The 27,557-nt window shown below is 48.7% G+C and overlaps 1 protein-coding gene across 2 annotated transcripts; it reads left to right on the top strand.

Annotated features, from left to right (window-relative positions):
• The first annotated feature begins 337 nt into the window (after positions 1 to 337).
• TRAF2 (TNF receptor associated factor 2) lies at positions 338 to 23,212 on the top strand. Of its 2 annotated transcripts, none has more exons than XM_075717170.1 (9): positions 338 to 364; positions 1,997 to 2,217; positions 2,823 to 2,901; positions 3,263 to 3,361; positions 13,844 to 13,915; positions 16,415 to 16,774; positions 17,730 to 17,907; positions 21,464 to 21,612; positions 22,388 to 23,212. In XM_075717170.1, exons 2-9 carry the CDS (start codon positions 2,030 to 2,032, stop codon positions 22,604 to 22,606), a joined length of 1,344 nt encoding a protein of 447 aa, XP_075573285.1. In that variant the 5' UTR covers positions 338 to 364; positions 1,997 to 2,029; the 3' UTR covers positions 22,607 to 23,212. The 2 variants fall into 2 exon arrangements, with proteins under 2 accessions (XP_075573285.1, XP_075573284.1); XM_075717169.1 differs by lacking the exon at positions 338 to 364 and adding an exon at positions 15,654 to 15,728.
• Positions 23,213 to 27,557: the final 4,345 nt, after the last annotated feature.

Genomic DNA, 27,557 nt, shown 5'->3' with positions numbered 1-27,557 from the left:
GTGGCTGCGTGAGGGGGTGACACGGGGGAGGTGATGCTGGGGGGGGGGTGCCCGAGGGGGTGCCTGAGGGAGAGGTGGCAGTGGGGGTGACTAACTGGGGGTGTGAGCGTGGGGGTGCCTGGGGGGTGCTTGGGGCAGGGGGGACGTGCGGCGGTGTCTGGGGGCGGGGTGCAGCGGTGACGCCGGAGGCCGCTGGTCCCGCCCCAGGCCAGCCCGTTGCGAGGCGGGGCCGTTGCTGCGCGCCGCCGCGCAGGGTGGGGCATGGCCCGGTGCGAGCGGGCCCGGCGGGGCGGGGCTTGCTACACGTGTCCGGTGGGCGGGGCCGGGGGGCGCTTCCGGTGCGGGGCGCGGACGGAGGCGGCCGGTGAGTGCGGCCCTGCCCTCTCACCCGCGGTACCGGGCCGGCGGGGGACGGACGAGGGGCGGCGGGGCAGGGGGACGCGGCCAGGCCGGGCCGCGGCGGAGGAGGCGGGCGGGCCCTGCCCCGTGCGGCGGCGCCCCGGGCCTCGCTCCGCCTTGCGCCCGGCCCTGGCGCGGCCCCTCCTAGCGGCGGGCAGGCCGGGGCGCACCGGGGGGGGGCAGCCTCCCGCCAGCGGGGCGGGCGAACGGGGCGGCGGGCTCGGCTCCCCGCGGAGCGCGGGCAGCCCCGGCCTCTCCCCCGGGTGACGGCGGTGCGGGGAGGCTCCGCCGCCGCTTCGCAGCCTGGGAGGCGTTTCTCCCCGTAAGGGCGGTGGCTGTAGCGGGGCCGGCGGCCGTGGGGGCTCCGCTAGTGGGGGCTTGCAGAGCCCTGAGAGCGCCGGTCCGGCTCCACGCCCTGTGCTGAGCAGGCGGCTGTGGTAGGCGATGACCGTGCCTCCCGCCTGCCTCACGTCGTCCCTTGTGGTCCCGGGCATCCCAGGAGGTGCGTGTGTCTGGGACTGTACAGATAACTTGGCGAGGAACAGATAGTCTTGATACAACTAAAAAATTGAATTTGTGTTAAAGACCTGATTAAATATATGGAGCGTAGAAATAATGACACTCGGCCTGGTTGCACCCTGGGGCCTGCAGGCACAGCTCCTGCCAGGGTGGCAGAGGTGGCAGAGGCCTCTGCAGCAGCCAGGCTGGCAGGGCTGTGGTGTGCTCCCATGGGGGACTTGGTTGTGGAAAGGGATCTTTGTTAATGCGATCCTCGCTGTCCATGTTCTGGGATCACTTTATCAGCTTTAATGACCCCTGGTACAGGTAAAAGTTGGATGTTACCCGAAACTTAAAATATGTAGGGAGCTGAGTGAGCCTTGCTGCTTCCTTGGCTGTGCTGATTTGTAGGAAGTACCTGAATGTGCTACCTTACATGTTTTAGGTGGCTGTGGGATGTAGTTGCAGGGCGTGAAGGTGGGAGATGCGTCTTCATATCATCGTAAGCGGTCAAAACAAATGCATTTTATTCTTTTCCTCCTTTCTGATTTGCTCATGCCTCTCAAATCTTCATTTTCCAGTCTGGAGAGCCCTGTATGCCTGCCTGGGCATTGCCAGTAAATCTGGGCTCCGCTGCATGCGCAGCATCTCCCCAGGAATGGCTGGCTCTGAGCAGAATTATGGTCCTTTTTGACAACTGACATGTGAAAACAAGTGGTGGTAGGCTGTGGTTACCTCACTTGGTGCCTACAAGTGGACTGAAGTGATTTTTTTTATATTCCTTAGTATGGTTTTTTACCTTGTTTTGGGCCAGAAGCCTTGATTTCTTTGAACAGGCTGCATTTCAATAAACTTGGATGGGGATTTTAGTGAGGGTTGTCTACGCTGTCTCTCTGTTCAGGATTTAATTCTAAAATTAACTGTAAAGTTTCCTTACGTATGTTTAACTAGGTGGAGGCAGACTTGTGATTTACATTGGTGTATTTACCTGTGGTGTTGGTTTTTGGGTGCCCGTGTAATATGCTGTGAGTAATGCAGTTTATGTGAAAAATTACCACCATCCGTTATAATCAAACAGGGAAAATATTTTTATTTTCAGGCTCTGGAGATACAGCCAGAATTTTTCGATCACATGGCAGCAGCAAACTCTACTCCGCCTGGCTCTTTGGATCTAAACCAGCCTGGATTTGCAAAGGAGATCCTGGGAACTAAACTGGAGGTCAAATACCTCTGCTCCGACTGCAAGAATATATTGAGGAGGCCGTTTCAAGCTCAGTGCGGACATCGCTACTGTTCCTATTGTCTGAAGAAAATTATAAGGTAACTTGTGCCTTCAGTCTAAAGACAAAATGCTTGAAAAGGCATTTTCAAGCAGAAAAGGACAGAAAAGTCTAATTTTCAGGGCCACCTCAGCAAGGGAGCTGTGTTTAATCATTGAGGTTCAGCATCAGATCTTCTTTAAGGGAATGTGTAATCTCTGACTTCCTTTTATTGTTCCAGGGGTTGCTTCCAGGTTCCCTTTTCCAGAATCTCCCGGATTGTTTTTGCTGTTCAGGTGGTGATCCAGGTGGATCACCCATTTTCTTCAGTCTTCCTCACAGCTACTGAAGGAACTTGCTCCTAAAAGTAATTCTGTGGTTGTTGTGCCAAAATGTGAGAAATTTAAGGACACGCTGGCTTCTGGAAAAGTTTCATAGTGTTCTGTCTTGCTCTTGCCTTTAAGTGAGGGAGGTTGAATAGAGTGGTTAATCAGGAGAAGAAGGAAAAATTAGAAATGGGCATCAAATACACATGAACAAAGGCTCCATGTGTTGTTTTAAAAATAAGAAAATGCTTTAATTTTATAAAGTTATCAAAAATTATTTTATCATTAAATCATAAATTGGTCTCTTTTTGTTGTGTTTGATTATTTCTCTCTCTGCTAGTGCTGGACCTCAAAAGTGTGCCAGCTGTATTCAGGAAGGAATATATGAAGAAGGAATTTCTATTTTGGAAAAAAACTCGGTAAGCAAAAAAACATTTTAAAAAATAAAGCAACTCACTGATGTCATTAATACTACTTGTAGTTTTTGTTTAAAACACAAGTTCTGAGAATCCCTTATTCCTAGGAAATGTGTTCTTCAGTAGTAAGCATTATGATTAATGGTGGACTCCCCAGCTTCTAAAATCCAGGTCATGTCAATATAGAGGTGCCCTACTTAAATGCTGTAATAACGATTTGTTTGCCATTAGCACACCTCTGAGGATGTGATGTGGCAACTGGCCTGGGAGGAGTCTTAGTAAAGTCTTAATAAAGAATTAAGAGACCCGACTAAAACTGCAACCCCTCAGTAATTTTTGTGGGTTGTTGTTTTTTCCATTTTAGGCTTTCCCAGACAATGCAGCTCGTCGGGAGGTGGAAAGTCTGCCTGCTGTCTGTATTAACAGTGGCTGCACTTGGAAGGGGACTATTAAAGAATACGAGGTAAAGATAAAAGCAAGGCTTTTGATGTCTGTGTCCTTTTTCTTTCCTCTGTGTTTGGGGAAGGCTCAGGTGGCTTTGCTTGTCCACTGATGCTGGCAGTGGTGGTGGTAGCTGCCAACTTCCTGGACTTCACTGTAAGCTGGAGTGATTTCTTGACTGAGATAGTTTGTGTGCCCTGCTGACTGAGATAGGTTTGTGTGCCCTGCTGAGGGCACAGGCTGAACTGAATTTCAGATTTGCTGGTGATCGCAGGCACCAAGCACATCCCTTGTGTGGTAGAAACCGCCCTCTCTTTCTCCACCTCCTTTGTGCTATAAAGGCAGGTGAACTGTCAAGAAGCTGTGCTGTGCCATGAAATTGTTGTGAAGTTCTCTGCATTGTGTGAACCTAAAACCTACTTCAGACCCATAAGCTTGGGGAAAGTGGCCTGGCCATGATCCTTTTTCCATCCAGCTGCCCCAATAGCTCCATGCTGTTCTGGGCCATGAGCCTACTGGACAGGATGTTTTTTCCACCCCTGCTCTTCTTAAGGAGCCCATCAGCTCTTTAGTCCAGGCCTTCTTGTTGTGGCCATGGACATTTGGTCCTTCACATGTATACAGCTAACGTGCCTCATAAGAAGTGTGTTCTGGCTGAGGATCCAGTGGACTCCATGCTTCCCTGTGCTTTCCAGCAAGCTGACTCTGCTGTGGCAATTTGCATTGTTAAAATGCTTTGGCAGTTAGGAACGAATGTATATTCACCTGTGAAAAGCTTTGGTGTTCCTGAAGGACAGTTCTGTCATCCCTCTTGGAATGGAAGAACCACTGGGAGGGGTGGGGGCCGAGATAAGAGGAATAAATTTTATTTCCCTCTAACACTTGCCCTAGGTAAAGATTGTAGCCCTGTGGTTTGTGGAGCTTTGGTAGTGACTGAGATGTGTGTCACGAAAAGCTTTAACTGTCTAGGCTAACATTTGGTTTCTCTGCAATGCTGCTGCAGGGTGGCAGGGAGAAACAACAGCTGTGGATCATGCCTGAGTTTTCTGCCTAGCTTGCTGAGCCTGTGTTAACAGAGAGGTGCCTCTGCTTCCTTGTCCTGCTGTCTAGAATATTCCGCTTCTTTATGCTAAAAGTTCAGTCCAAAAGATGAGGGGATGTAGGGTGCTCAATGGTTCTCCTGCTGTGAAACAGTCATTCATAGGTCTGTTAAGTGGCCTATGGTGTGGATGTATGAGTGAATAAATGTCGAGTTAAAAGCTTCACACTGATGCAGCAGAGAGAGTTTGGGAGTTGCATTTCAGGGTACAGTGTGTTTTACTGAGGTTCCAGGTTCAAGCTGTGCTGTTGGTGCCTGCAGATTGTTTGAGCCATGCTTTAATTTCTGCTGGTGACCAGTGGCTGGAAGTCTGATGCCCACTGCAGTGTTCAAAATGGTGATTGTAGTAAGTGAGCTCATCTCCATTAGACTAAACCAAATTATATTTGTCAGCAGCTTCCAGTGCAATTGGTTGTGCTGTCACTGATGAGGTCTTCTAATCCTGGGTTTAAAAAAAAAATCTTAAAGAGTTTCTGCAGGGCTCAGCAAAAATCATCATCTGCCAAAGGTCCTCCCTGTGTGGTCTTAGAAGTCTTTGAACTCAGGCTTGAGTCCAGCCAGGACTTAGACTAGAAGTTTAAAAAGTCAACGAGTTATCCTGGGTTAGCCTTCTTGCAAGGCTGTGTGTATGTGTGATGCTCCAGGATCTTAAGCACAACTACTTAAGAGTGTCCGAACTGATAATGCTATGCCTCTTTTTCACTTTCCACCTAATCTTCAAAAGGTCCTGTTAGGTGCTTTGCTAAAACAGAGTATGTTTCGTAGAGGTGTGGCTCTGGAGTGCCTGGGCTGCAGCCCTGATCTTGACTGTCACGGTTTTAGTCTCGGAGCAGTCTTGTGCAATGAAAGGGGAGCGGTGATTTTGAGCAGTGCTAGTTGGTTTGTCTTGGGCTTGAGCTTGCCTCTCCTGCCTGTGGGTGGCATTCAGTCTAATGGGTGTAAGATGATTTTGTGCCCTCTCAGGAAAAGCTGATTCTTTCCCTGGAACTGGTGGGAGGAGGCAAGGTCTGGCTTGTGTTATCTCTCCTCCCAGCTGCCTCCCAAAGAGCTGTGGCATTTAATCAGGCCTAGCTGTCCTCATGCAGTCAGAGTTTAGGAGATGGTATGTGTGGCTGAGGAGGGCTGATGAAAGGAGGCATCAAACGACTGTGTTAGCCCAGAGTCTCTCTTGGTACTGTGGACTAATGTTAAACCCTGCCTTATGGGTAGGCTTGTTAGTTTAGTGCCACAAAGTAGAGTTTGTCTTGTGCAGTACAGTTGCATCTGTAGCCAGCAATGTGTGTAACGTCCTGCAGCAGCTCAGCTCTCCCACTATGGAAAGTCCCTTGCTGTGCTATTTCCGACAGGACATGGAAAGTCCCTAAGAGCAAATTCATTGTTTGCTAATTTAAAAATCATGTGTTCGTACTGAGAGAGACTTACTTGGCTGTTATCCACTTACAAATCAAGAGATACTGTCAATTCTGGTTTGCTAATCTTATCAGGGCACGAACAAGGAAAAAAAATGTTCTGCAGCTGAAAAGCTCTAGGTCTTCAACTTAAAAAAAACCACCAAAAAACAAACTTCAGTTTTGCTTTTTGTTCAGGCAGACGAAAGTTTAGGTCTCAAAGGGACATAGAAAACTGAAAGAGTGCAATCTGCTTGGACGTGACTTGCACTTCTGCTTGAAGCTATGTGAAGCATATGAAATATTTAAGTGCTTAGCACATATCTGGGTTTATAAATGCATTTTTCAGACTTTGTAAATATTATAAATATTTAGTGGCATTTGGATAAAACAGTTTGTGGTGGGGCTGCAGGGACTTTCCTTTTAATCAGTAACCTCTTTTCATGTATAGGTTTCCTGATGAGTCTGCCTGAACATACATACAGAAAAGCAGGCTGTGGGCAGGAGCCTTTAGATTCGGGTGGAAAGTCTGAGGAGGGTTGCAGAAACTAAAACTAGCCTGTTAGAGCAAAAGGAAAGACCAAGAAAACATGTCCTGTGATATCCAGGTAGAGGGAGTTTGTGGTTTCTCAGCACTGGAGCGTTTCTTTTCTTGCCTTGCAGTACCCCCAATTGTCTATGTCTCTCTTCTGTTTTATCAACATATCTTCAGTTCTCATATACCTTTTATTTATGCTTTTCATACTGTCAGCTCCCTTTCTTTGCCGCCCCCCCCCCCCCCCAGGATTGGGATGGGAGGAGAGGGCTGCAGAGAGGTGTTCATGTGGTCAGCCTTGACATTTCCATTTGTTACCCCAGACAGAGGTTTTAACTGTGCCCCATTCATCTTGGGAGATACAGAATTATATGAGACATAAGGAAATGGAATTGTCTAACTTTTGGAAGGAGAACTAAGTTTACACTCTAATCCTGACAGCAGTATTTAAACTAAGTTGAGGGGGTTGTTGCTAGGAAAACAGATGAGCTCAGCTAATGAAGATGGGTGACTGTCATCTGTGATGGTAACCTTCCTAATCCAAACTGGAGGGGATGTATTTTCCTCATGGTCAGTTGTCACCTTGGTTTTGAAGACTCCACTTTAATTGGAGAGGTGGGCCTGTGTGAACCTCATGAGGTTCAACAAGGCCAAGTGCAAGGTCCTGCACCTGGGTCGGGGCAGCCCCCGATATCAATACAAGCTGGGGGATGAAGAGATTGAGAGCAGTCCTGCGGAGAAGGACCTGAGGGTACTGGTGGATGAAAAGCTGGACATGAGCCAACAACGTGTGCTTGCAGCCCAGAAAGCCAACTGTATTCTGGGCTGCATCAAAAGAAGCGTGGCCAGCAGGTTGAGGGAAGTGATTCTGCCCCTCTACTCCGCTCTGGTGGGACCTCACCTGGAGTACTGCATCCAGCTCTGGAGCCCTCAGCATAAGATTCATAGAATTGTTTAGGTTGGAAAAGACCTTTAAGATCATCCAGTCCAACCATTAACCTGACATTACCAAGTCCACCACTAAACCGATTAAGGGTAGAGTAGCAATTTTGTGTTTCCTGGCTTGGTGGCTGGATTATTTTTAATGAAAGTAAAAACTAGGAATCATTCAGATTGGAAAGGATCTCTAAGATCATCAGTCCAACCATCAACCCAACACCACCATGTCCACTAAACCATGTCCCCAAGTACCACGTCTACCCATTTTTTGAACACTTCCAGGGATGGTGACTCCACCACCTCTCTGGGCAGCCTGTTCCAATGCTTGACTACCCTTTCTGTGAAGAAATTTTTCCTATTATCCAATCTAAATCTCCCCTGGCGCAGCTTGAGCCCATTTCCTCTTGTCCTATCGCTAACTACTTGGGAGAAGAAGGACATGGACCTGTTGGAGCGGGTCCAGAGGAGGGCCACAAAAATGATCCGAGGGCTGGCGCACCTCTCCTATGAGGACAGGCTGAGAGAGTTTGGGTTGTTCAGCCTGGAGAAGAGAAGGCTGCGAGGAGAGCTTATTGCGGCCTTTCAGTAATTAAAGGGGGCCTATAGGAAGAATGGGGAGAATCTTTTTAGCAAGGCCTGTTGTGACAGGACAAAGAGTAATGGATTTAAACTAAAGAAGAATAGATTTAGACTAGACATAAAGAAGTTTTTTACCATGAGGGTAGTGAAGCACTGGACAGGTTGCCCAGAGAGGTGGTAGAGGCCCCATCCCTGGCAACATTCAAGGTCAGGTTGGATGGGGCTGTGAGCAAACCTGATCTAGTTAAAGCTGTCCCTGCTCACTGCAGGGGGCCTGGGCAAGATGATCTCTAAAGGTCCCTTCCAAACCAAAGCATTCTGTGATTCTGTGAACTGAAGCCTGTGGAAGATGCAAAACTCAGAATTTAAGTGATGTTACTCCAAAGCCCGTGGTGTTGGAGAGTATGTCTGCAGCCCCTTCTGGGCTACGTGGCTTCCTGGGGCCCAGAGGACAAGGTAACTGGGCAGTCCCTTCTTGCCCAGTGTTCCTACTGGGAGATGCTAGAGAAGCCCTGCTGCACCTGGCATAGAGAAAACTGTCCTACTTCAAAAATGCTTCTGGGCCCCCCCCCCCCCCCCCCCCCCCGCCTTTCCAGCTGCATCCCAGGAATGCCCCAATAGTTTTAATAGTTTTTGTGGGTGATCTTCAGCTTAGGCTGAAAACTTCAGCTTCAGGCTTTTGCACATGCTTAGAACAGACCTGCTGGTCTTTAATGCTACTTCGCCTGGCTCCTGATGCCTCCGGAGTGTACTTCCAAGTGTTTTATAGCAGTGTTGTCTGCATGGGATACAGCATTTTGAACGCTGTGGCAAGCACACTTGATGATGCTGTAGCAGGGCGACCAACCCTCCTTTTAAAATCAGGTACAGCATTTATTGTCTTTTTCTGAAGGTTTTAGCTCCAAGTTATGGCATGGTGTCAAAGTGCAGTTTGTAGCCAGCTCTGCCTGAATCAGCAGTTTGCCCCAGGACCAGATCATTTTCTTGTGGGAGGATCCCTGACTTGTACATGCAAGTGACCAAAAGGACCTCTTGCTTTGGAAAAAGGGACCTGACGCACCTTTACTTTCCAGAGCTGGAGCTGAGGTCGCCTAACAAAACCCAGCCTCCCTTACAGTCCCCAAAGTAGAGTTTGTAGCTGGCTGCCCAGACATGAGGCAGTTTCCCATCCAAGTCTGTGGTGGGAGATAAGCCATGGGGAGTGCCAGAGAGCGTGCATGGGAGGGGGTTGGAAAGCCCCAGCTGTAGAGGGTCTGCTCTTAGCTTCTAAAACCAGCTCAGCCTTCTTGTGGTGGCCCACCTAATTACCAGTTTTGGCATCTGCCCCTTAGAAAACAAAAAGCTGTTAAGTTGTGAGCTTTGAAGCTGAGGTGAGTGCTGTGTGTCCCTTCTAAGCTGTGATGAAACCCCTCCGCATGAACACAACTTTGGGAGTTGTAGGGTGGCACTTCATGCCCAGGGAGATGTTCCTAGGGCTCCAGGAGCCAAAGCCACAATCACACACACCCCCTTGGGTATGTCCAGCTCTTTGGACAGGCTAGAGAAATTGGGTTTGAAATCTGCTGTGTTTTGTGGCACATTCCCCTCTTGGAGGCTCTGGAGCCCCTGGGGACCTGGCAGAGGTGCATGAAGCAACTCGTGCTTCTTGGCACAAGGAATTCAGATTCCCTCGAAACCTAGGCAGGAATCTCTTTTACACTGGAGGCCCATTTTCAGTGTTTTCTCTACAATTCTGTGGGCTCACCCTTTTTCTTGTAGCCAGGCTAAGATGCCAAAGGAGCTGTGTGCTGGACACAGCAATGCTGGGGCTGGAGAATGTCAAAGCCCTGACAGCGGTCCGATGTTCCTAGTGCCCCTTTGGCTGGCTTTGCTCTGCCATCCCATTAATTGTCCTTCCTTTTCTGTGCTCCCTTCCTGCTGCCAAGCCCTTCAGCTTTGTCTGTGCTTATGGTTGCTGTTGGCCACACTTGGAGGGGACTAATGGACTAACTTTCAAAGATCAACCTGCAGGAGACTGTTCGCAGAAGAGCTGCAGTGTGCAGCTCGCACCAAGCCTGTTCTGCTGCGCCTTGTCTCTCTGCCAACCGTGCCCTTTGCGATAACCTTCCTGCAGGGCTCTGGCAGAGGCATCTCGCAGCAGCTGTTTCAAAGGTTGCTTTTCTCAGCTGCTTGCCTTGCCTTTTAGCTGGAGGGGGAGTGTTGTGTCATGCTGATAGATTTCCCAACACAGTTGCAAGACCTCCATAAAAACAGAGTTGTGTTGATATGGCAGGTTACGAGCAGGGCAGCTGGGGAGCAGGTGCACCTCCTGCTCTGCCACCACGATGGGGGGATAATAATTTTCGGCAGTAGCCTCTTCCATAGTTAAGTCAAGTTTAGCAAAGCATTGAGAGGCAAAACAGCAATGCGCAGTTTTCCCTTTTGTCTTACTTATGCAGGCACAGTGGAGCAGCTCATCCTGGCTTTCCTTAGGAAATGATCATTGCATCCTCCAGGGATCAGCTGCTGTTATTAAAACAGGATTTATCCCTGTGTGTGCCTGTGCTTTTCTGCACAGCTGCACTGAAATGCACTGCCCTTGCTGTTGCAGAGCTGCTGTGAAGGGAACTGCCTGTTCCTGCTGATTGAGTGCTAGGTGTGTGTGGGGATGATCCTGCTGAATGGGAAGGAGCCCTGCTCTGAGCAGGAGTGCACCGAGAGGAACCTCAACTGCAAATACTGCAAATCACTTTTCTACTTTCCTGATACTGAGATAGGAGAGTTATGGCGTGCACACAGGCAGCTCCATTTGCCAGCAGGCCTACAGGCAAGGGGAGGAGGGCTCAACACCTCCATTGCAGCCCACTGGCGCTCTGGAGAGGAGCACGGGTAGGTGCTGGAGGACTGAGCAGCTGCAGTGGTAACCCACAAGTGCCTGTGCCCTGAGCGAGTGCTCATAGGCTGCCCTTGTCCTTCCAAAGGCAGCAGCAGTGTCTGATTTTCTAATCTCTCAGGTGGGCTCCCAGAAAATCTCCTGTTCTGATGGTGGTGTGTAATGTACAGGCTGCTGCTGGGTTGTCTTGCTGTTTATTTTTAGGGAGTGAAATTGATGTGCGAATCAGTTGGTGGTTTTGGTTTTAATTGAGCAGGAAGAATGAAGTGTTGCTGTGCAGGCTGTTAACTCTGCCCAGTTTGATTTTCCTACCCCTGCTGTTGGATGCTGAAGGCCGGTATGTGTCTTGGTTTACAGCTGGTGGGTGAGAAGTCAACACTGAGGCAAACAGAGCGTAGCCCTGAAGGTCTGAGTCAGAGCGTTGTCTTCTAGCTCTGCTTTAATCCTCCTATTGCTGCCGTCTCTCTCCAACACCCATCTGACTTGATTTCCACAATAGGTTCACTCTGGGAGAGTGACTCTGCTCTCACCTAGCCCTGTTCGCAGTGATGGCTTTCCAAAGTTGCCTAAAATGTTCACAGCAAATGCCCGAGTGTCAGAGATGCTCATCCCTGCTGCAGAAGCTCACGGATGTGGGCTTGGGACAGGCGTAAAGAGGAGGATTGCCCCATTCCTGGGGGAGTGAAGTGCAGCAGATCAGGCTGGAATGCCAACCCCTGCTCTTGAGCTGCTGGGTGGGGTGGATTTCTTCCAGCGATGATACTATCTCTGTTCAGACATCCGCATAGAGGGGGAAGGAACAGGGGGTTCCAGAAGAGCCCGAAACTGTTTATACAAAAATGTCTAGAGGTTTGGATCTGTGCTGGTTAAAGCTAATGCTTCTGGGTGTCTTAATTTACATATGGACCAGTTGCACTTTCAGCTTAGCTGTGCAGGGCTGGTTTCCCTTGTGCTGCAAGCTGGGCACGCTTCGCAGGGCTGCCTGCATGTTGGGTGTTATATCACAGTGTAGCATGGAGTTGGGAGGTGGGAAGTGCAGAGGGGGTGGTAGTTTCACGCCTAGCACATTGGCACAGGAGAACATAAGTTTTAAATACTCCCTTTTTAAATAGTTGTCTCTACAGTGAAGTTTCCTTCCTTCCGCCAGACCCTCTGTTCTTATGCCAGCATTTTGTGGGTCGTGGGGAAGATGCTATCTGGTGTTTCTAGAACATGAGAGCAGTAGGTGGGTAGAAGAAAGGTTTCAGCCCCTCTGAGCGAGTGGGATGAAGGAAGGCACTTTGCCTCCTCTGCCTCCTCCGCCGCCTCTGCAGGCAGTGCTGTCCATGCAGGCAGCACTGCCCAGATGAAGGATGCAGGCTGGCCGGTCGCTTTTCCAGGGACAGTGCAGTGATGCTTTGAGTCTGATTACTCATTTGAAGTATAAAAAGGAGAGAGTAACTAAGAAGCCAAAGCTGAGCCACTAATGGGTTTCACTTTCCAGTTTCTGATGTGGTAATAAATATTTAAGTTTGTGCATGTCTGTGTCCCCCTTCGCGCCCCCCCCCCCCCCCCCCCCCCCCAAGATAGTAACTTGTTTTAATAAAGAAGAAATGTTTTCAAAAGATTTCAAAACAAATAAAAGTTTTCAAAGCATCTGGTTTCAGATGACTACCTTATAAATGCTTCTGTTTGGGATTTTTTTTTTTTTTCCTGTTACTACCATGGCAGGATACTTCAGTGCATGTCGTGGTTTAGCCCCAGCCAGCAACTAAGCACCACGCAGCCGCTCACTTACTCCCCCTGCCCTGGTGGGATGGGGGAGAGAATCAGAGGAGTAAGAGTGAGAAACACTCCTGGGTTGAGATAAGAACAGTTTAATAATTGAAATAAAGTAAAATAGTAACGATAATAATATAATAATAATATACAAAGCAAGTGATGCACAATGGAGTTGCTCACCACCTGCTGACTGATACCCAGACAGTTCCCGAGCAGCAATTGCTGCTCCCCGGCCACCCCCTCCCCCCCCAGCTTATATACTAAGCATGATGTCATATGGTATGGAATAGCCCTTTGGTCAGTTTGGCTCAACTATTCTGGCTGTGCCCCCTCCCAGTTTCTTGTGCACCTGGCAGAGCATGGGAAGCTGAAAAGTCCTTGACTAGTGTAAGCAGTACTTAGCACCAACTAAAACATCAGTGTGTTATCAGCATTCTTCTCATACTAAATCCAAAACACAGCACTATACCTGCTACTAGGAAGAAAACTAACTCTATCCCAGCTGAAACTAGGACAGTGCACTTATCTTTTAATCTGAATTTTGACAGGCATATTCATGGCACTTACAATACCTTGTTTCAACTGGTTGGTGTGTAAAGAGAAGGTTTAAGCAGTGTGGAAAGGACACAGAAAGCAGAAGCACGTTCTAGCATTCCCAATTTAGCTGGTATTGCTGGCCCTAGTATCTGCTGAGGGCAGAGTATCACATTGCCCTGATATGTTCAGCTCCACTGGCCACCAGTCAGACTGTGTGTGCTCTTGCTGCAGGGGTGGATGCTTGTGTGCAGGTGCTATTAAATGAAACAGAGTTAAAATATTTTTCTTTCTGGTTGAAAAATGGTTTTCTGATTCGAATGTGAAGATACTGTCAGCTCAGCCCAGTGTGTGATGAAGTAGGCTATGGGTTCATACTTCAGCTGACTGATAACCATTACAGTGGAAAAATAATACAAATTATCTTGCTGAGATAGTGGCTTACTTCACTCAATCTGCCTGCATATGTATTTTCCTGGCAGAGCCATAAGTGGAGCTTCCTGTTGATTATCTTGTCCATCAAAGCAGTAATTTGATTTTTTTTTTAATTAAATTATAGCAGTTTTTAAATTGAGGCTGAGGCTATGGAGCACCCGAAATTCTGGCAGCCTGGAGATCACACAAATAAGTCAGCTTGCAGAATTGTAAGTGTGACCAAGATTTGTGTATAGGTTGGTAGAATACAGTGCTCTTCTGTAGTAAAGCATAAAACTACCCTCTTGAATTGTACTCATCGTATAACCTCATTGGAGCTTTTATTTAGAGGACCAAATATTCTCCTGTTGATTCTTTTACAGGCTCATGATGAAGTCTGCCCTGAATTTCCACTGACTTGCGAAGGCTGTGGGAAGAAAATTCCAAGGGAGAAGGTATCCATCTGACTGTCGGTGAACCATGTGCTGCAGTGGTGTTTGATGTCCTGATGGGCTGACACCGGTGTTCCCAGAGCAGGGAGGAAAACTGAGACCATTAGAAAGTGGAGTGGGGGTAACAATTAAGTGGCAGCCATTAGTACAGTTGTCACCTTTCCATAAGGTTCAAAATACTGGTCGGGTGTGAGTGAACATGACTCATCAGCACTTACAGTTTTGCATTAGTGCTGCCAATGCCACCTCCCTTTGGGCGGTGTGTTTGCCATGTTTGGCTGCAGAGCCTCCATGGGAAAAACATGCTCATGGGTTTAAAGGGTACTTATGTCCTATGTAAAGCAACTATATCAGCCACTGCTGCAATTATGGAAAGGGAGCCCATCTCCAGCTAAATTAATTTTTCTAATCAATCATGTAATGGAATCCATGTCTATAGGGTGTCCATGCTGCTGGCTCCTGGGGCAAGGCTCAAAAGTCTGAAAATCAAAGTTTTGGGAAACATCTTCAACAAGCATGTTCATGTGAAACCATCCTGCCTGCTATGGGCAAATATTTTTAGTAGCAGTGTTGCAAAAGGCCATTGTAGCAGGGCAGGGGGGACAGAAGCATCAAAAAGATGAGCAAAGAGTTCTTCTAAATGGGCAGTGTAATGAAGGACTTTGTGCTGGGGTCTTGGGATACAGATCTACTTGTCTGCAGGCTGAAGCTGGAGCCCAGCAGAGACTAGGCTTGTAGGGTTCCCATAGGTGATCCATCCTTTGTTTAAATATTAACTCCCTCTTTTATCTGTCTCCAAACTTCTGTTGATTAGCTGCAGCTGTTGCAACTCTGATAACCTGACTCATTAAGCAAGCCAGATGGATCTAGAAGTTTTTAAAAACAGTTTTAATCGACATCTGTTGTAGCAGATGTAGGTGTTAAATGTGGAATATGGTTGTTGTTCAGAACAGAGCACTGGTATCTGATGATGAGAGGTATGTCAAAAACAAGATGATAATTTGCCAGTGCTTGTTAGCATTAATCATGCACTGTGTGGGAACCTAAACGAGTCATCTTGGCGGCTGGGGGGGTTAGTTGACTTCTCTGTAGAAATATCCACTGTTGGCCTCAGTTCTTCATGGCAGCTGCCAGATGAGAGGTGGCCAAGGTGCGGCATCCTTTGGTACCCCAGCGAGGGGATGCTGGACCCAGCAGAGCATCTTCCCTTGCCCAGGTGGACCTGCAGTAATTGCTATAAATACTCAGGCAGGACCACTGGGAAGCTTGTTGTTCTCAGATTTATAATGCTTAGCTGGAAGTAAAAATACCAAGCTGTGGCATGTCCTGACCAGGGTTACATGAAGTGCACAATATTAAACAGCTATCTGTTTCATAGGGTTGTTCCTCATGCCTCCCCTTCCTCTGCTCTCAGTGAAGCTTGTTGCTGAGCATCCATAACATGTACCTGTGCTGGTTGCTTTTTCTTTCATGCATATGCAGGTGAGAAGTGAGACCTTCTAGCTGTCAAGAGAAAGAAAAATAAAACTTCTTTCCAGGTGTCAGTGCTATATTTATATTACAGTGAAAGTCATACCTAATGGGTAGGCAGTGTCCAGCTTTAACCATGCACTTTGGCAGCTCGTGATTAGCAATGGCTTGGGTGTTCTTGAGATCGTATTCAGTTTCCTAGACATCAGCAAGATGGAAAGGGAGCTGCTGGGGATGCATAAGATCTAACATTGCCTGCCTTCCTTTCTAGTTTCGGGATCATGTGAAGACTTGTGGCAGATCTAAAGTGCCTTGCAGATTTGAGGTTGTCGGATGTGCTGAGGTGGTAAGGGCTTGTCTGTTGATGTTTATCATGGGACTTGTTTGCAGTTCCAGTGTTAGAGTTAACCTGCAGACTGCTGTTGCTCAAACTGTTACAGATGTTTGCGTTCAGAGACTTGAATAAAGTGGTGTTTCAAACCCTTTGCAAATGGAGCTTAACATCATCTGCTGTCCAGAGTTTGGGTATCCAGAGAATGAACTTAATGTGGAAGAGAACCTCCTCCTTCTTGAGAAACACCCTGAGTGCTTTGAGACTCTGGTGGTTATGCTGCTTCCAGCTGTAAGCACAGAACTGGGGCCAGGCCATATTTTTCCATGTGACTTAGTTTTCCTAGCTCCTGCTGGTGATGTTCATACAAATCCCAACTTGGGGGGATTATGTGAGGCTTTGTGCTTTGGTGCTGTTAAGTACATCTGACAGAGCCCTTTTGGGAAGTAATAGAGGAAGACAGAGTAGAGCAGTGTGTACAGCTGGGGAAACATTAAGCATCGTCATTGTATGTGATTTGCAGCATTTCTAAAACAAAACAAGCCATCCCCACCCCCAAAACAGGTTTTTAAAGTATCTTTCTTTGTTTTTTCCCCTGCATAATTTAAAGCTAATGTGACCTCAAAAGGAGGAATTTGTTCTGTGGATGGTGACAGTGTAGATTGAGCTTGCTGAATGGGGATGTATTTCTCTTCATGTAGGTGGAAAATGAAAAGCTACCAGAACACGAAAGCAAGTGTTTGGCGGAGCATCTCTACATGCTGCTGAGTGTTGTGCTCAGCCTCAAGGCTGGGTCTGAAGACCTAAAGCCCCTTCCTGCCCTCTCCTCATCACAAAACAACTCCCCACTATTGGCAGCAAACTCTCTGTGCTCTGAGTCGGAGCTCTCCAGGTCACTGGAGCTCTTGGGAAGATGTGAGGCCCTTGAGAGGAAAACGGTGACCTTTGAGAACATTGTCTGCGTGCTCAATCGGGAGGTGGAAAGAGTGTCTCTAACAGCTGAAGCCTACAGTCGGCAGCATCGACTAGACCAGGAGAAAATCGAAACACTGAGTAATAAGGTGTGTAACCACTGGCTTGGGCTTTCCAGCGCTCAGCACAGACTTCTTTTCAGTTTCCTTTCCATGTTATTAGCTAGCAAAGCTTCACCACCTAGTCCTGCATCTCCACAAATGTGAAGGCAGAACTAAAATATTGTTTGTGCCTGTGCCTAACCCTCAAAAGCTTCCTGGAAAAGATGGGAATTAAACTGACATGCATGAAGCGTTCAGATCTCTGTTAGTAATCACATTATGCAGACATTGAGATGTTGTTCCTAGGTGAAGTTTTCCAACAAGAGACAGAGCACCCAGCATTTCACTGGATCCCTCTGAATCCATGGGGCTGCTCACCTTCCAGACCTTTCAAAAGGAGTGTAATCATTGACACTGTGCTACAACATTGTGCCAAGCATGGTCTGGAGGTGTGAAGAAGCTGCCCCCACCAGTATGCTCCATCACAGTCCCTGCTGAGCGCTGCCAGTGTGTGTTGGCAGCTGTGAGTTGTGCAGTTTGCAGCATACCTGTGCTCTCTTGGCAAGGGAGCTGCCAAAACTGGCATGACCCTATGTTAGCTAGCAGTGATTAACACTGTGGAGACCTTGTTGGCTGGGTGTAGGTTCTTCTCTTTCTCTAGTTTTGTCACAATGCTGAGGTTTCCCCCTGCTGCCCGCCCCCATCCTCACTTTTTGTGCTGCTAACATAACGCAGCTGCTTGTTGGGAGGATTTTTCCATTCACTGTGGGAAAGTTTCTAGCTTAAGTACTGAGTTGTATTGATGCATGACAGGGTTCAAAAGGTAGCTTCAGTGAATTGGCTTACAATGCTAAATTTCTCCCTCCTGGGACACCTGTCAATTCTGGAAAACGTCTCTCACTAAAGAGTCATCCTGAAGGGGATGCTGGTGTCTGCTGGCTCTCTTGGGTCTCACAGCAGTACATGTTTCTAACCAGGCTGCACCGTGTATCCCACTGAGCAGGTCCGGCAGCTGGAAAGGAGCATTGGGCTCAAAGATCTGGCCATGGCTGAGATGGAGGAAAAGATCCGCAACATGGAAGCATCCACCTACGATGGTGTTTTCATCTGGAAGATAACAGAATTTGCCAGGAAGCGTCAGGAGGCAATAACAGGCCGCTCTCCTGCGATCTTCTCTCCAGGTTATTGCCAACAAATTTGAAAAACTGCAAAAGCCTTTTGTGTCTCAGCCGGGTGTGGGATTTGTAGCAGTCCTTATCAGGGGAGATGCTGGCCATTCAGATGTACTTCTGTTCTGTCCCCCTTTCCCTGTGGAGCCTGGAACATTTTTTTTAGCATTGGTCTAAATGAAACTGCTCTGCTGAAAGAGGTACTTTTTTGATTGCAGAAGACCTTTTTAATTTCTCATAATAGACAATGCAACCCTCTTAGCTCTGGAATAACCCTGCATAACCCTTTAGTTAGAATTAAAATACTCAGAGACCATAAAACCAGCAATAAAATGGTTAAGGAAGGGAGGAAATATATATATATTGGAGCCCCAATATTTCAGTGCCTGAAGCATGACAGTGCAAGAGACGATGTCTAAATAAAGCCCAAACCATACCTAGGGAAGTGCTTGAATATCTGCTGGAGGAAGGGGCTCTCCTTGCAGAGCTGCCCCAGCCCAGCAACTGTTCTTCCTATTCTTAAAAAAGAAATTCTCGGACAGTGAGCAGTAGGTTGTGATCTGGCTTGTTTACTTATGAAGGCACTTCCCAGGCTTGCAGCTGTAAGATGAAACCATCTCTTCCCACAATTTCATCGCTCAGTGAGGAGCTCACCTCGCAATGTAACGGTTGAGGAGTTGAGTTTGTGTTTGCCTGAGCAGGAGTCACTTTAGATATAAGCATGCTTGGAGAGCTTTTTCAAAATGCTCAGAGCTGCATGCAACCCTAGAGCATGTACCTTACGCCTGCTTCCTGGTGCTGTGAAAAAGCAGACTATGGCTGGGCCACAAGATAAAAGCAATTTAATTTTAAAAACTGTTTTTAAATCTCTTTTCTGGTTGAAGGCTGTCCAAAGTCCTTTTTCTCTTGAAAAACTGAGAGGAAAAAAGGATTCCCCTTCTTGAGGGAAAATAAACTGCTAGTGAAACTGTGCACATGCAATTAGCATTTCCTTTTAAAAAGCAGCAGCCGTGGAAAACCCCCACTCTCCATCCCCTTTGGGAAGGGCTGCACTTCCTTCCTTTTCCCCAAGTGAACAAATATGCTTCAGATCTATTTTGTTTGACTTAGAGGGGACCTTAATTCTTGCATCCTGTCCATCTCCTGCACCATGCTCGAGAACTGCTTGACCTGAACATGTCCAGAGGCTGCCGTTTGGAGGGAGGTGCTGGACAGAGCTGACTCTTGTTCTCTGGCCACAGGCATCCTGGCTTGCTGTGCCCCAGCCCCAGCACAGCTCCTCAGGTCCCTCCACGAGCTGATGCCACCTCAGGTCCTCACAGGGGGGGTGGGATTTGTTTTTCTAGGTTGGACAATCAAGTCAGCTGGTAGAGGGATATAAGTATCAGTGTCAGCCCAAGGGAGGGAAAGGGGTGAAACCTCTCCTAATGCAAGAGGCTTCATCTGTCCAGACATTTGTTTGGCCGTGCTCTGAATGCACAGTTCCTCCCAGAAGTGCAGCTCATGGTTGCTGGTGCCTCCTCCATGCTGCGTGCTGGCTGGTCTCCATCCTGCACCTGGCAGTGGTGGCAGGGCTTGGGGCTTTTATAAACTGTTTCATCAAAGGAAAAACTACTTTGCGGGCCACCAGACTGTGTTTGTGTTGCTGGTTGGTCTCTGCAATCTGCTAATGAAAATCTTGTATGTGGCTGGAGGGATTGGAAGGTGAGGGTTGCCTCTGCCTAATGCTGGGACTGCTTCTGGAAAAGGCAGGACTTTTTTTTTTTTTTTTTTTTTTTTCTCTTTCTTGCAAGGGCGAAGTACAAAGGCCTTGTTTCCTGCAGTAGTTGATTGTGTTGCTTAGATGAGAGGTCCTCATTCCTGGTGCTGCTTTAGCTGAGAAAATTAGGTGGATAAACAAAGGTTTCTTGTGGAGGTGGGGTTTTTTATCTTGGAAAGTAAAGCAAATAGACTAGTGCTGTTCAGTCTGGGAAGAAGATGGGAGGAGAGAGGTCTAGGTTGCGAATGGGATGAAAAAGGAAAATGAGTAGAATTGTTTCTTTTGTATTTAAATATAAAGGCGAGGAAACGCCAAATTAAATCAGTGTTAAAGAGAAGGAAGTAGAGTTACCACTCACTCGTGTTGTGAGGACATGACGACTGCCACAGGATTTTGCAAAGGGCAAAATCATAAGAGTTCAAAAAGGCAAATTCACACAAGAAAGGTTCATCAGGGGCATGAACCAGGACAGTCTGAAGCGAAGCTCCTGTTGGAAAGCCACCCGTTGCTTGCCATCAGATGCGAGGGGCCAGCTTGCTGGGCTCTTGCTTTGCTTCCGATGCACTTCACATTTGCTTGGGCCAGTGGGAAGCAGGATGCCCATGTCACTGCGCTGGGGTGGTAGCATGGTGCACAAGGTGTGTAGCACTCTGGCTACCTGGTGCCTTTTCCTGGGTACTCCCACTGCTCTGGGGCCATCCTTCCTCCAGTTCCCCGCCTGGTTTTACATTCACAGGGTTACAGGAGTGCTGAGAAGCCCCAGGTGGGTGGTGAGGATGTGCTGCTTGGACTAGTAGAGGGTGGCACCTGCCCTGAAAGCCTTTGGGTGAAGCAGGTGGAGAGGAAGGAGTAGAGGAAACAAGTTGGGGAGTGCCAGGAGGGAAGTGGGTGAAAAAGCCCTGATCTCTTGCTCCTCACAGTGTGGAAGTGCACAGTATCTCTGCTAGTGCTAGTCTGCCTGTTCATAGAAGTGCACCGAGTCCTGCAGTAAAATACTGTCTCATCTCCTGTCCCGTGCCCTGAGGCTGCTGAGCCTCACCAGTCCTGAGGCACATAGCTCTGTGCTGCTGTGAGGGTGGTTTGCAGCAGGTCCCCTTCCAAGACATATTTCTGTGGCCCTGCATAGGTCTAGTGTCACAAGAGAGAAGGAGAGAGCCTGAGATCCCAGAGTCTGTACCCAGCTGTGCCCATGCCATGCAGAGCAGCTGCTCTCCTAACAGGAGACCAAAACTCACTTTCTTGAGTCTCTGCCCTCATCAGAGGCAGCCAGCTTACAAAGAGGGTGCGGTGAGTACTGAGGATGGTCTACCCCAAGTCAGGTTTTTTTTGGCATGGTTTTGTTCCTGCTCGTCAGTGTTATTTATTGCCATGAACTGCAGCTTCTTTAGCAGTCACGTGCAGCACAACTGGTGGGTCTGTAGGGGGATGCAGTGGGAAGCACCCAGCTTGTGGGCAGAGCTCTAGTTCTGGGCTCTGCCTGGGGCACTTGTGCCTGCGGTAGTGCATGGGGAGAGCCCGAGAGGCTGGCAGGTGCCCTGTTCTGTGCCGCAGCACTCTGCATCTTGGCTAGACCAGGGGCTTGTGACTGCCTGACCTTGGGCTGTCTCCAGGCCAGTCTAAGATGGCATCTGACTGTTGTTTGTACCTGGTGCCTTTCTGGACCACCTCTGTGGTACATGTATTTTAAGACCTAGATCTGGTTTCTTCCATGATCCAAACTTTAGAGTCCTCAGAGTTCAATGGAACCTGTCAGTGCCAGGCTTTGCTGGGTTTGACACTCACTGTGTTTGTTTTGCAACTCTTTGATAGCTTTCTATACGAGCAAGTACGGCTACAAGATGTGTCTGCGCGTTTACCTGAATGGGGATGGCACCGGGCGTGGGACCCATCTGTCCCTGTTCTTTGTGGTGATGAAAGGACCCAACGATGCGCTTCTGCGGTGGCCCTTCAACCAGAAGGTGGGTTTGGGACAAAGCTGCTAATACCCAACAACATGCCTCTCTACTTTTGCACCCTCTTGAGCTTCTAGATGCTGTCAGTCTGGCCTATTTAGCAAGCAGAAGAAGGAAGGACTTTGGTGTGTTGGCTGCCCTGGGGATTCCCCAGTTGTGCTGAAAGCACTGAGCATGCTACAGGGCAGGGGCATGAAACAGCAGAGGTTGCAGCAAGGAGAGCAGCAGTGTGTTTGGAAAGTGAGCGAAGCCTCTGCATGAATGTGGGATGAGGGAAGGTTGTTGTGGCCTCAGTACTCGGGGTGCAGCTGATCCTCCCTCGGCATCAGAAGCTCAGATTGCAGTTCCTAGACGTGGCAGGTTTGCAAAACACTTCAAGGCTGAGTGGATGAAGTACTGATGCAGAGAGAGCGGCCACCTTCTTTTGCAAGGGGACAGCAACCTTGTAGCTTAATTAAATACCTGCATGAGGTATTGGTGTTGGGAGTGAACGCCACGCCAGCCAGCTGTAGGTTTTCAGTCAGTCTGACAACCCTGTGCTGCCACACAGAATTTTCCAGTGACAGGGCAGGATGTGGGGAGGTTTCTGCAGAATGTCACCAAGATGATGTTCTCTGCTGACCCTACTTAAAGGCATTTCTCAGATTTGTAGGCACATGATGTGGCTATGGTTCCGTTGGTACTTGCACGTTTCACAGGCTTCAAGTGAGCAGGTCACTGGACTGGGTTTCTGTATGCTTTTTATTCAGCCGCTCTTGTATATTTATATGTTTCCCCACAGGTAACCCTGATGCTCCTGGATCAGAACAACCGGGAGCACATCATCGATGCCTTCCGACCCGACGTGACATCCTCCTCCTTCCAGCGACCCATCACGGAAATGAACATTGCCAGCGGCTGCCCGTTGTTCTGCCCCGTCTCTGTGATGGAAGCCAAGAACTCCTACGTGCGTGATGACGCCATCTTTATTAAAGCCATCGTTGATCTCACGGGCCTCTAACCCTCCTCACCTCCAGGAGCAGTGAACACAGAGCCAGCCCCAAGTGGGGCATCCCTCTCTTGTGCTGCCCTTCAGGCAGGTCTTGGAGCGAGGAGCGGGCAAAAAGCGGAAAGGGAAGAGCCCTTTCCAAAAAGGGACCTTCACTCTAAGTGGAAACGAGGTGTCTGATGGGAACCCTCCCTGAGAAGAGGTGTGGGTGGGTGTTCACAGTCTGTGGGGTTACAAGAAGATCTCCTGCAGGGACTTGGGTGCCTGGGCTACCAGTGGAAACCAGTGCAACTCTTGCTCTACCAGTTTAGTACACGCCCTCAGTTCTCTGTAGTAAAACAAGGATTTGGCCTGCCCGAGCACCACCTCGTGTGGATGTTTGGCTCAGCTGTCTAGGATTTTCTTCAGAGATCTCTGTGTTCCTGGAAGTTTTGTGCACTGCAGGGGTGCTGTTGCTCTGCGCTGCTGGCTGGTCTGTACCTCAGTTGACAGGAAGGATATGTGGCAGACTTGGTGCAAGCGGGGCGAAAGGTGCGAACTGTTTTGCTGCTGGTGTTCCCAGGCGCACTGTTCCCAGAACCAAGGGAAGGACAGGGGAAAGCTGCTGCTGGTGGGCAAGGCAGGCACTCGTAGAGGGCAGGGGCTGCCCAGCAGCCACCCACCACACAGGCAGACAAGAGACATGCTGCATCTGTCAGCACTGCAGCTGCAGAGGTGAGGGTGCTGTGCAGATGGATGGCGGCAGCGCAGGTGCAGATGGCAGCGGAGCTGCAGCCATATGTGCTCAGCAGCTAGAGAGGGCCCTGGGAAGGCTGGTACACCTGCGCTGCTGCAGCTGCCCCATGATGGGGCTGAAAGCCAGCTCAGGAGCATCTGTGTGTGCGTAAAGACAGCTTCCAGCACTGCCGCCATCCTGCCCACCGCTGCTCAGGCGCAGGCAGGCAGAGAATGGTGGGGTCTGGCTAAAAACCTGCCTTGGAGTCTCAGGGTTCAGGGGGCTGAAGTCCTGCACAGAGCCCTGCATCACCCTCCTCTCCCAGGACAGAACAGGCAGTCTCCAGGGAAGATTCACTTCTCTTTTCACTGCAGGCGTCCCTGGTGCTGCCCCACGCTCCCTCCCAGACAGTGGGCACTGCCTGCCCTGTCCAGCGCTCCCAGTACAAACCACCCATCGAACACAGCAAGGGTCAGATGTGGGGTACCGCTTCCCTGCCTGCCACACAGCTCAGTTCAGCACTCCTCTCTGCAGACACTGATGACACCAGCATATTTTTTATGTGCACTACAGGGACTTTATCCCTCTCTACAGTATGCAAGAGTCTTGATTGGGCAGGGCCAGCTTGATTGGCAGATCCCCTAGTGTTGACTAACCAGGTGGCTTTTGCTAAATGTGTATCCCAATGTTTAAATGTCCCACCACCAATTGCTCTCAGGGTAGTCTTTAGCAGTCCATTGTATCGTTCGATTTTCCTGGAGGCTGGTGCATGATAGGGGATGTGATATACCAACTCAATGCTATGCTCTTTGGTCCAGGTGTCTATGAGGTTTTGGAAATGAGTCCCGTTGTCTGACTCAATTCTGGAGTGCCATGTCGCCATAGGACTTGCTTTTCAAGGCCCAGGATACTGTTCCAGGTGGTGGCATGGGGCACAGGGTATGTTTCCAGTCATCTGGTGGTTGCTTCCACCATTGTAAGCACATAGTGCTTGCCTTGGCGGCTTTGTGGGAGTGTGATACAATCAATCTGCCAGGCCTCCCCATATTTATATTTCAGCCATCATCCTCCATACCAGAGAGGCTTAAACCGCTCAGCTTGCTTGATTGCAGCACGTTTCACATTCATGGATAACCTGTGCAATAGTGTCCATGGGCAAGTCCACCGCTCGATCATGAGCCCATCTATATGTTGCATCTCTTCCTTCATGGCCTGAGGTGTCATGGGCCACCGAGCTATAAATAATTCACCCTTATGTTGCCAGTCCAGATCCACCCAAGCCACTTTAATCTTAGCAGCCTGATCTACCTGCTGGTTGTTTCGATGTTCTTCAGTGGCCTGACTCTTGGGTACGTGAGCATCTACGTGACGTACTTTTACAACCAGGTTCTCTATCCGGGCAGCAATATCTTGGCACGCTGTGACAACCCAGATGGGTTTGCCTCTGTACTGCCTGTTACTCTGCTTCCATTGCTGCAACCAGCTCCATAGGGCATTTGCCACCATCCATGAGTCAGTACAGAGTTAAAGTACTGGCCATTTTTTTCATTCAGCAATATCTAAAGCCAGCTGGATGGCTTTCACCTCTGCAAACTGAATCAATTCCCCTTCTTCAGCAGTTTCTGCAACTTGTTGTATGGGGCTCCATACAGCAGCTTTCCACCTCCGATGCTTTCCCACAATATGACAGGACCCATCAGTGAACAGCACATATTGCTTCTCAGTTTCTGGTAGTTTATTATACAGTGGGGCATCTTCAGCACACGTCACCTCCTCCTCTGGCGATGTTCCGAAATCTTTGCCTTCTGGCCAGTCCATGATCACTTCCAAGATTCCTGGGTGACTGGGGTTTCCTATTTGAGCCCATTGTGTGATCAGTGCAACCCACTTACTCCACGTCGCATCAGTTGCATGATGTGTAGAGGGGACCCTCCATTTGAACATGCTGCCAGTACCTCTTTTTCAGTTGGAGTATAGCGGGCCTCAGATCCTCTGTATCCCCGACTCCAAAACCCTAGGGGTCGACCTCGAGTCTCCCCTGGTGCATTCTGCCAGAGGCTCCAGGTAGGGCCATTCTCCGCGGCTGTGGTGTAGAGCACATTCTTTATATCTTGCCCTGCCTGGACTGGCCCAAGGGCTACTGCATGAACTATGTCCTGTTTAAGTTCTTCAAAGGCTGCTTGTTGCTCAGGGGCCCCATTTGAAATCGTTCTTTTTCCAGGTCACTTGATAGAGAGAGCTTACAGTGAGACTGTAATTTGGAGCATGCATTCTCCAAAACCCCACAATGCCCAAGAAAGCTTGCGTTTCCTTTTTGCAAGTTGGTGGAAACATGGCTGTTACTTTATTGATCGCATCCATTGGGATCTGACAATGTCCATCTTGCCATTTTATTCCTAAAAATTGGATCCTTGTGCAGGTCTCTTGACCTTTGTTTTATGGCAAAACCAGCTTTCAGAAGGATTTGGAGTATTTTCTTCTCTTCTCAAAAACTTCTGCTGCTGTGTTGCCCCACATGATTATATCATCAATGTATTGCAGATGTTCTGGAGCTTCACCCTGTTCCAGTGCTGTCTGAATCAGTCCATGGCAAATAGTAGGGCTGTGTTTCCACCCCTGGTGCAGTTGTTTCCAGGTGTACTGGACACCCCTCCAAGTGAAAGCAAACTGTGGCCTGCACTCTGCTGCCAAAGGGATTGAGAAAAATGCATTAGTGATGTCAATTGTGGCATACCACTTGGCTGCCTTTGACTCCAGTTCGTATTGAAGTTCTAGCATGTCTGGCACGGTAGTGCTCAGCAGCGGTGTGACTTCATTCAGGCCATGATAGTCTACTGTTAGTCTCCACTCTCCATTAGGCTTTTGCACTGGCCATATGGGACTGTTAAAGGGTGAGCAAGTCTTGCTGATCACTCCTTGGCTCTCCAGTCGGTGACTGAGTTCATGGATGGGAATCAGGGAGTCTCAGTTGGTACGATATTGCCGCTGGTGCGCTGTTGTGGTAATGATCGGCACCTGTTGTTCTTTGACCCTTAGCAACTCCACAATAGAAGGGTCCTTTGAGGGACCAGGCAAGGTGGACAGTTGTTTAATCTCTGTCTCCAAGGCAGCTATCCCAAAAGCCCACGGGTACCCTTTTGGGTCCTTGAAATACCCTCTCCTGAGGTAGTCTATGCCAAGGATGCACAGAACCTCTGGGCCAGTCACAATGGGGTGCTTTTGCCACTCATTCCTGGTTAGTCTCACTTCAGCCTCCAATAGAGTTAGCTGTTGGGATCCCCCTGTCACTCCAGAAATCCAGATGGGTTCTGCCCCTCTATAGCTTGATGGCATTAGGGTACACTGTGCACCGGTGTCCACTAGAGCCTTATACTCTTGTGGGTCTGATGTGCCAGGCCATTGAATCCACACAGTCCAGTAAACCTGGTTGTACCTTTCATCCACCTGGCTGGAGGCAGGGCCCCTCTAGTCCTGGTCATAGTATTTGTTACTCATTTCTTGTAAATGTGAATCAAAAGTCCCTTTATTAAGATCAGAAGTAAAATCAGCCCTTTTACTTTGTCTGGGGAATTGCTCACTGGAAACTGGAGCTGCAGTTTTCCTGGAAGAACTGCCTTTTGTAATAGTTTTTTCTTGCAACTCACATACCTGTGCCTCTAGGGTCAAGGTAGATTTTCCATCCCACTTCCTCATATCCTCTCTGTGGTCATGCAGGTAAAACCACAGGGTGGCCCATGGTGTGTATCCACTGTGTCCTTTCTCTTGAGCAGAGGGACGCTTACTTCTAATGGTGGAGATACTGGTCTGTACAGGTGGAGAGTAAGACATATCCTCTTTGAGTTGCTGGAACTCCTGGGACAGTTCTTCAAACAATTTTTCCACAGCTGAGATGCAGGCCCGTAGGGAGGAAGAGAGACTTTCTTCATATTGCAGAGTTGGCCAGCCAATTCATCCACCATCTGTTTCTCTCCGTCTTTCCATGTCATTACTGCCAATGAGTTTGCATGCAGCGATACAAACCGACAAACTTCCACCACGTGGGTTGTGTGCACCTGACTTCATCTGGATCTTTGGATAACTGCTCATTGTCCAGGTCACCATAAATCACCTCCAGTACAGCTAATTCTCTCAGGTACTGAATGCCTCTTTCCACGGTGGTCCACTTGCCTGGGTGACATAAAACATCTTCCTTGAAGGGATATGTTTCCTTCATGCCTGACAGGAGTTGCCTCCAGAGGCTGAGGGTTT

This window comes from Pelecanus crispus, chromosome 9 (assembly GCF_030463565.1).
Source record: "Pelecanus crispus isolate bPelCri1 chromosome 9, bPelCri1.pri, whole genome shotgun sequence".
NCBI classification, from domain to species: domain Eukaryota; kingdom Metazoa; phylum Chordata; class Aves; order Pelecaniformes; family Pelecanidae; genus Pelecanus; species Pelecanus crispus.
The sequence above is the reverse complement of the archived record's forward strand: the minus strand, read 5'-3'. Positions and strand labels throughout refer to the sequence as shown.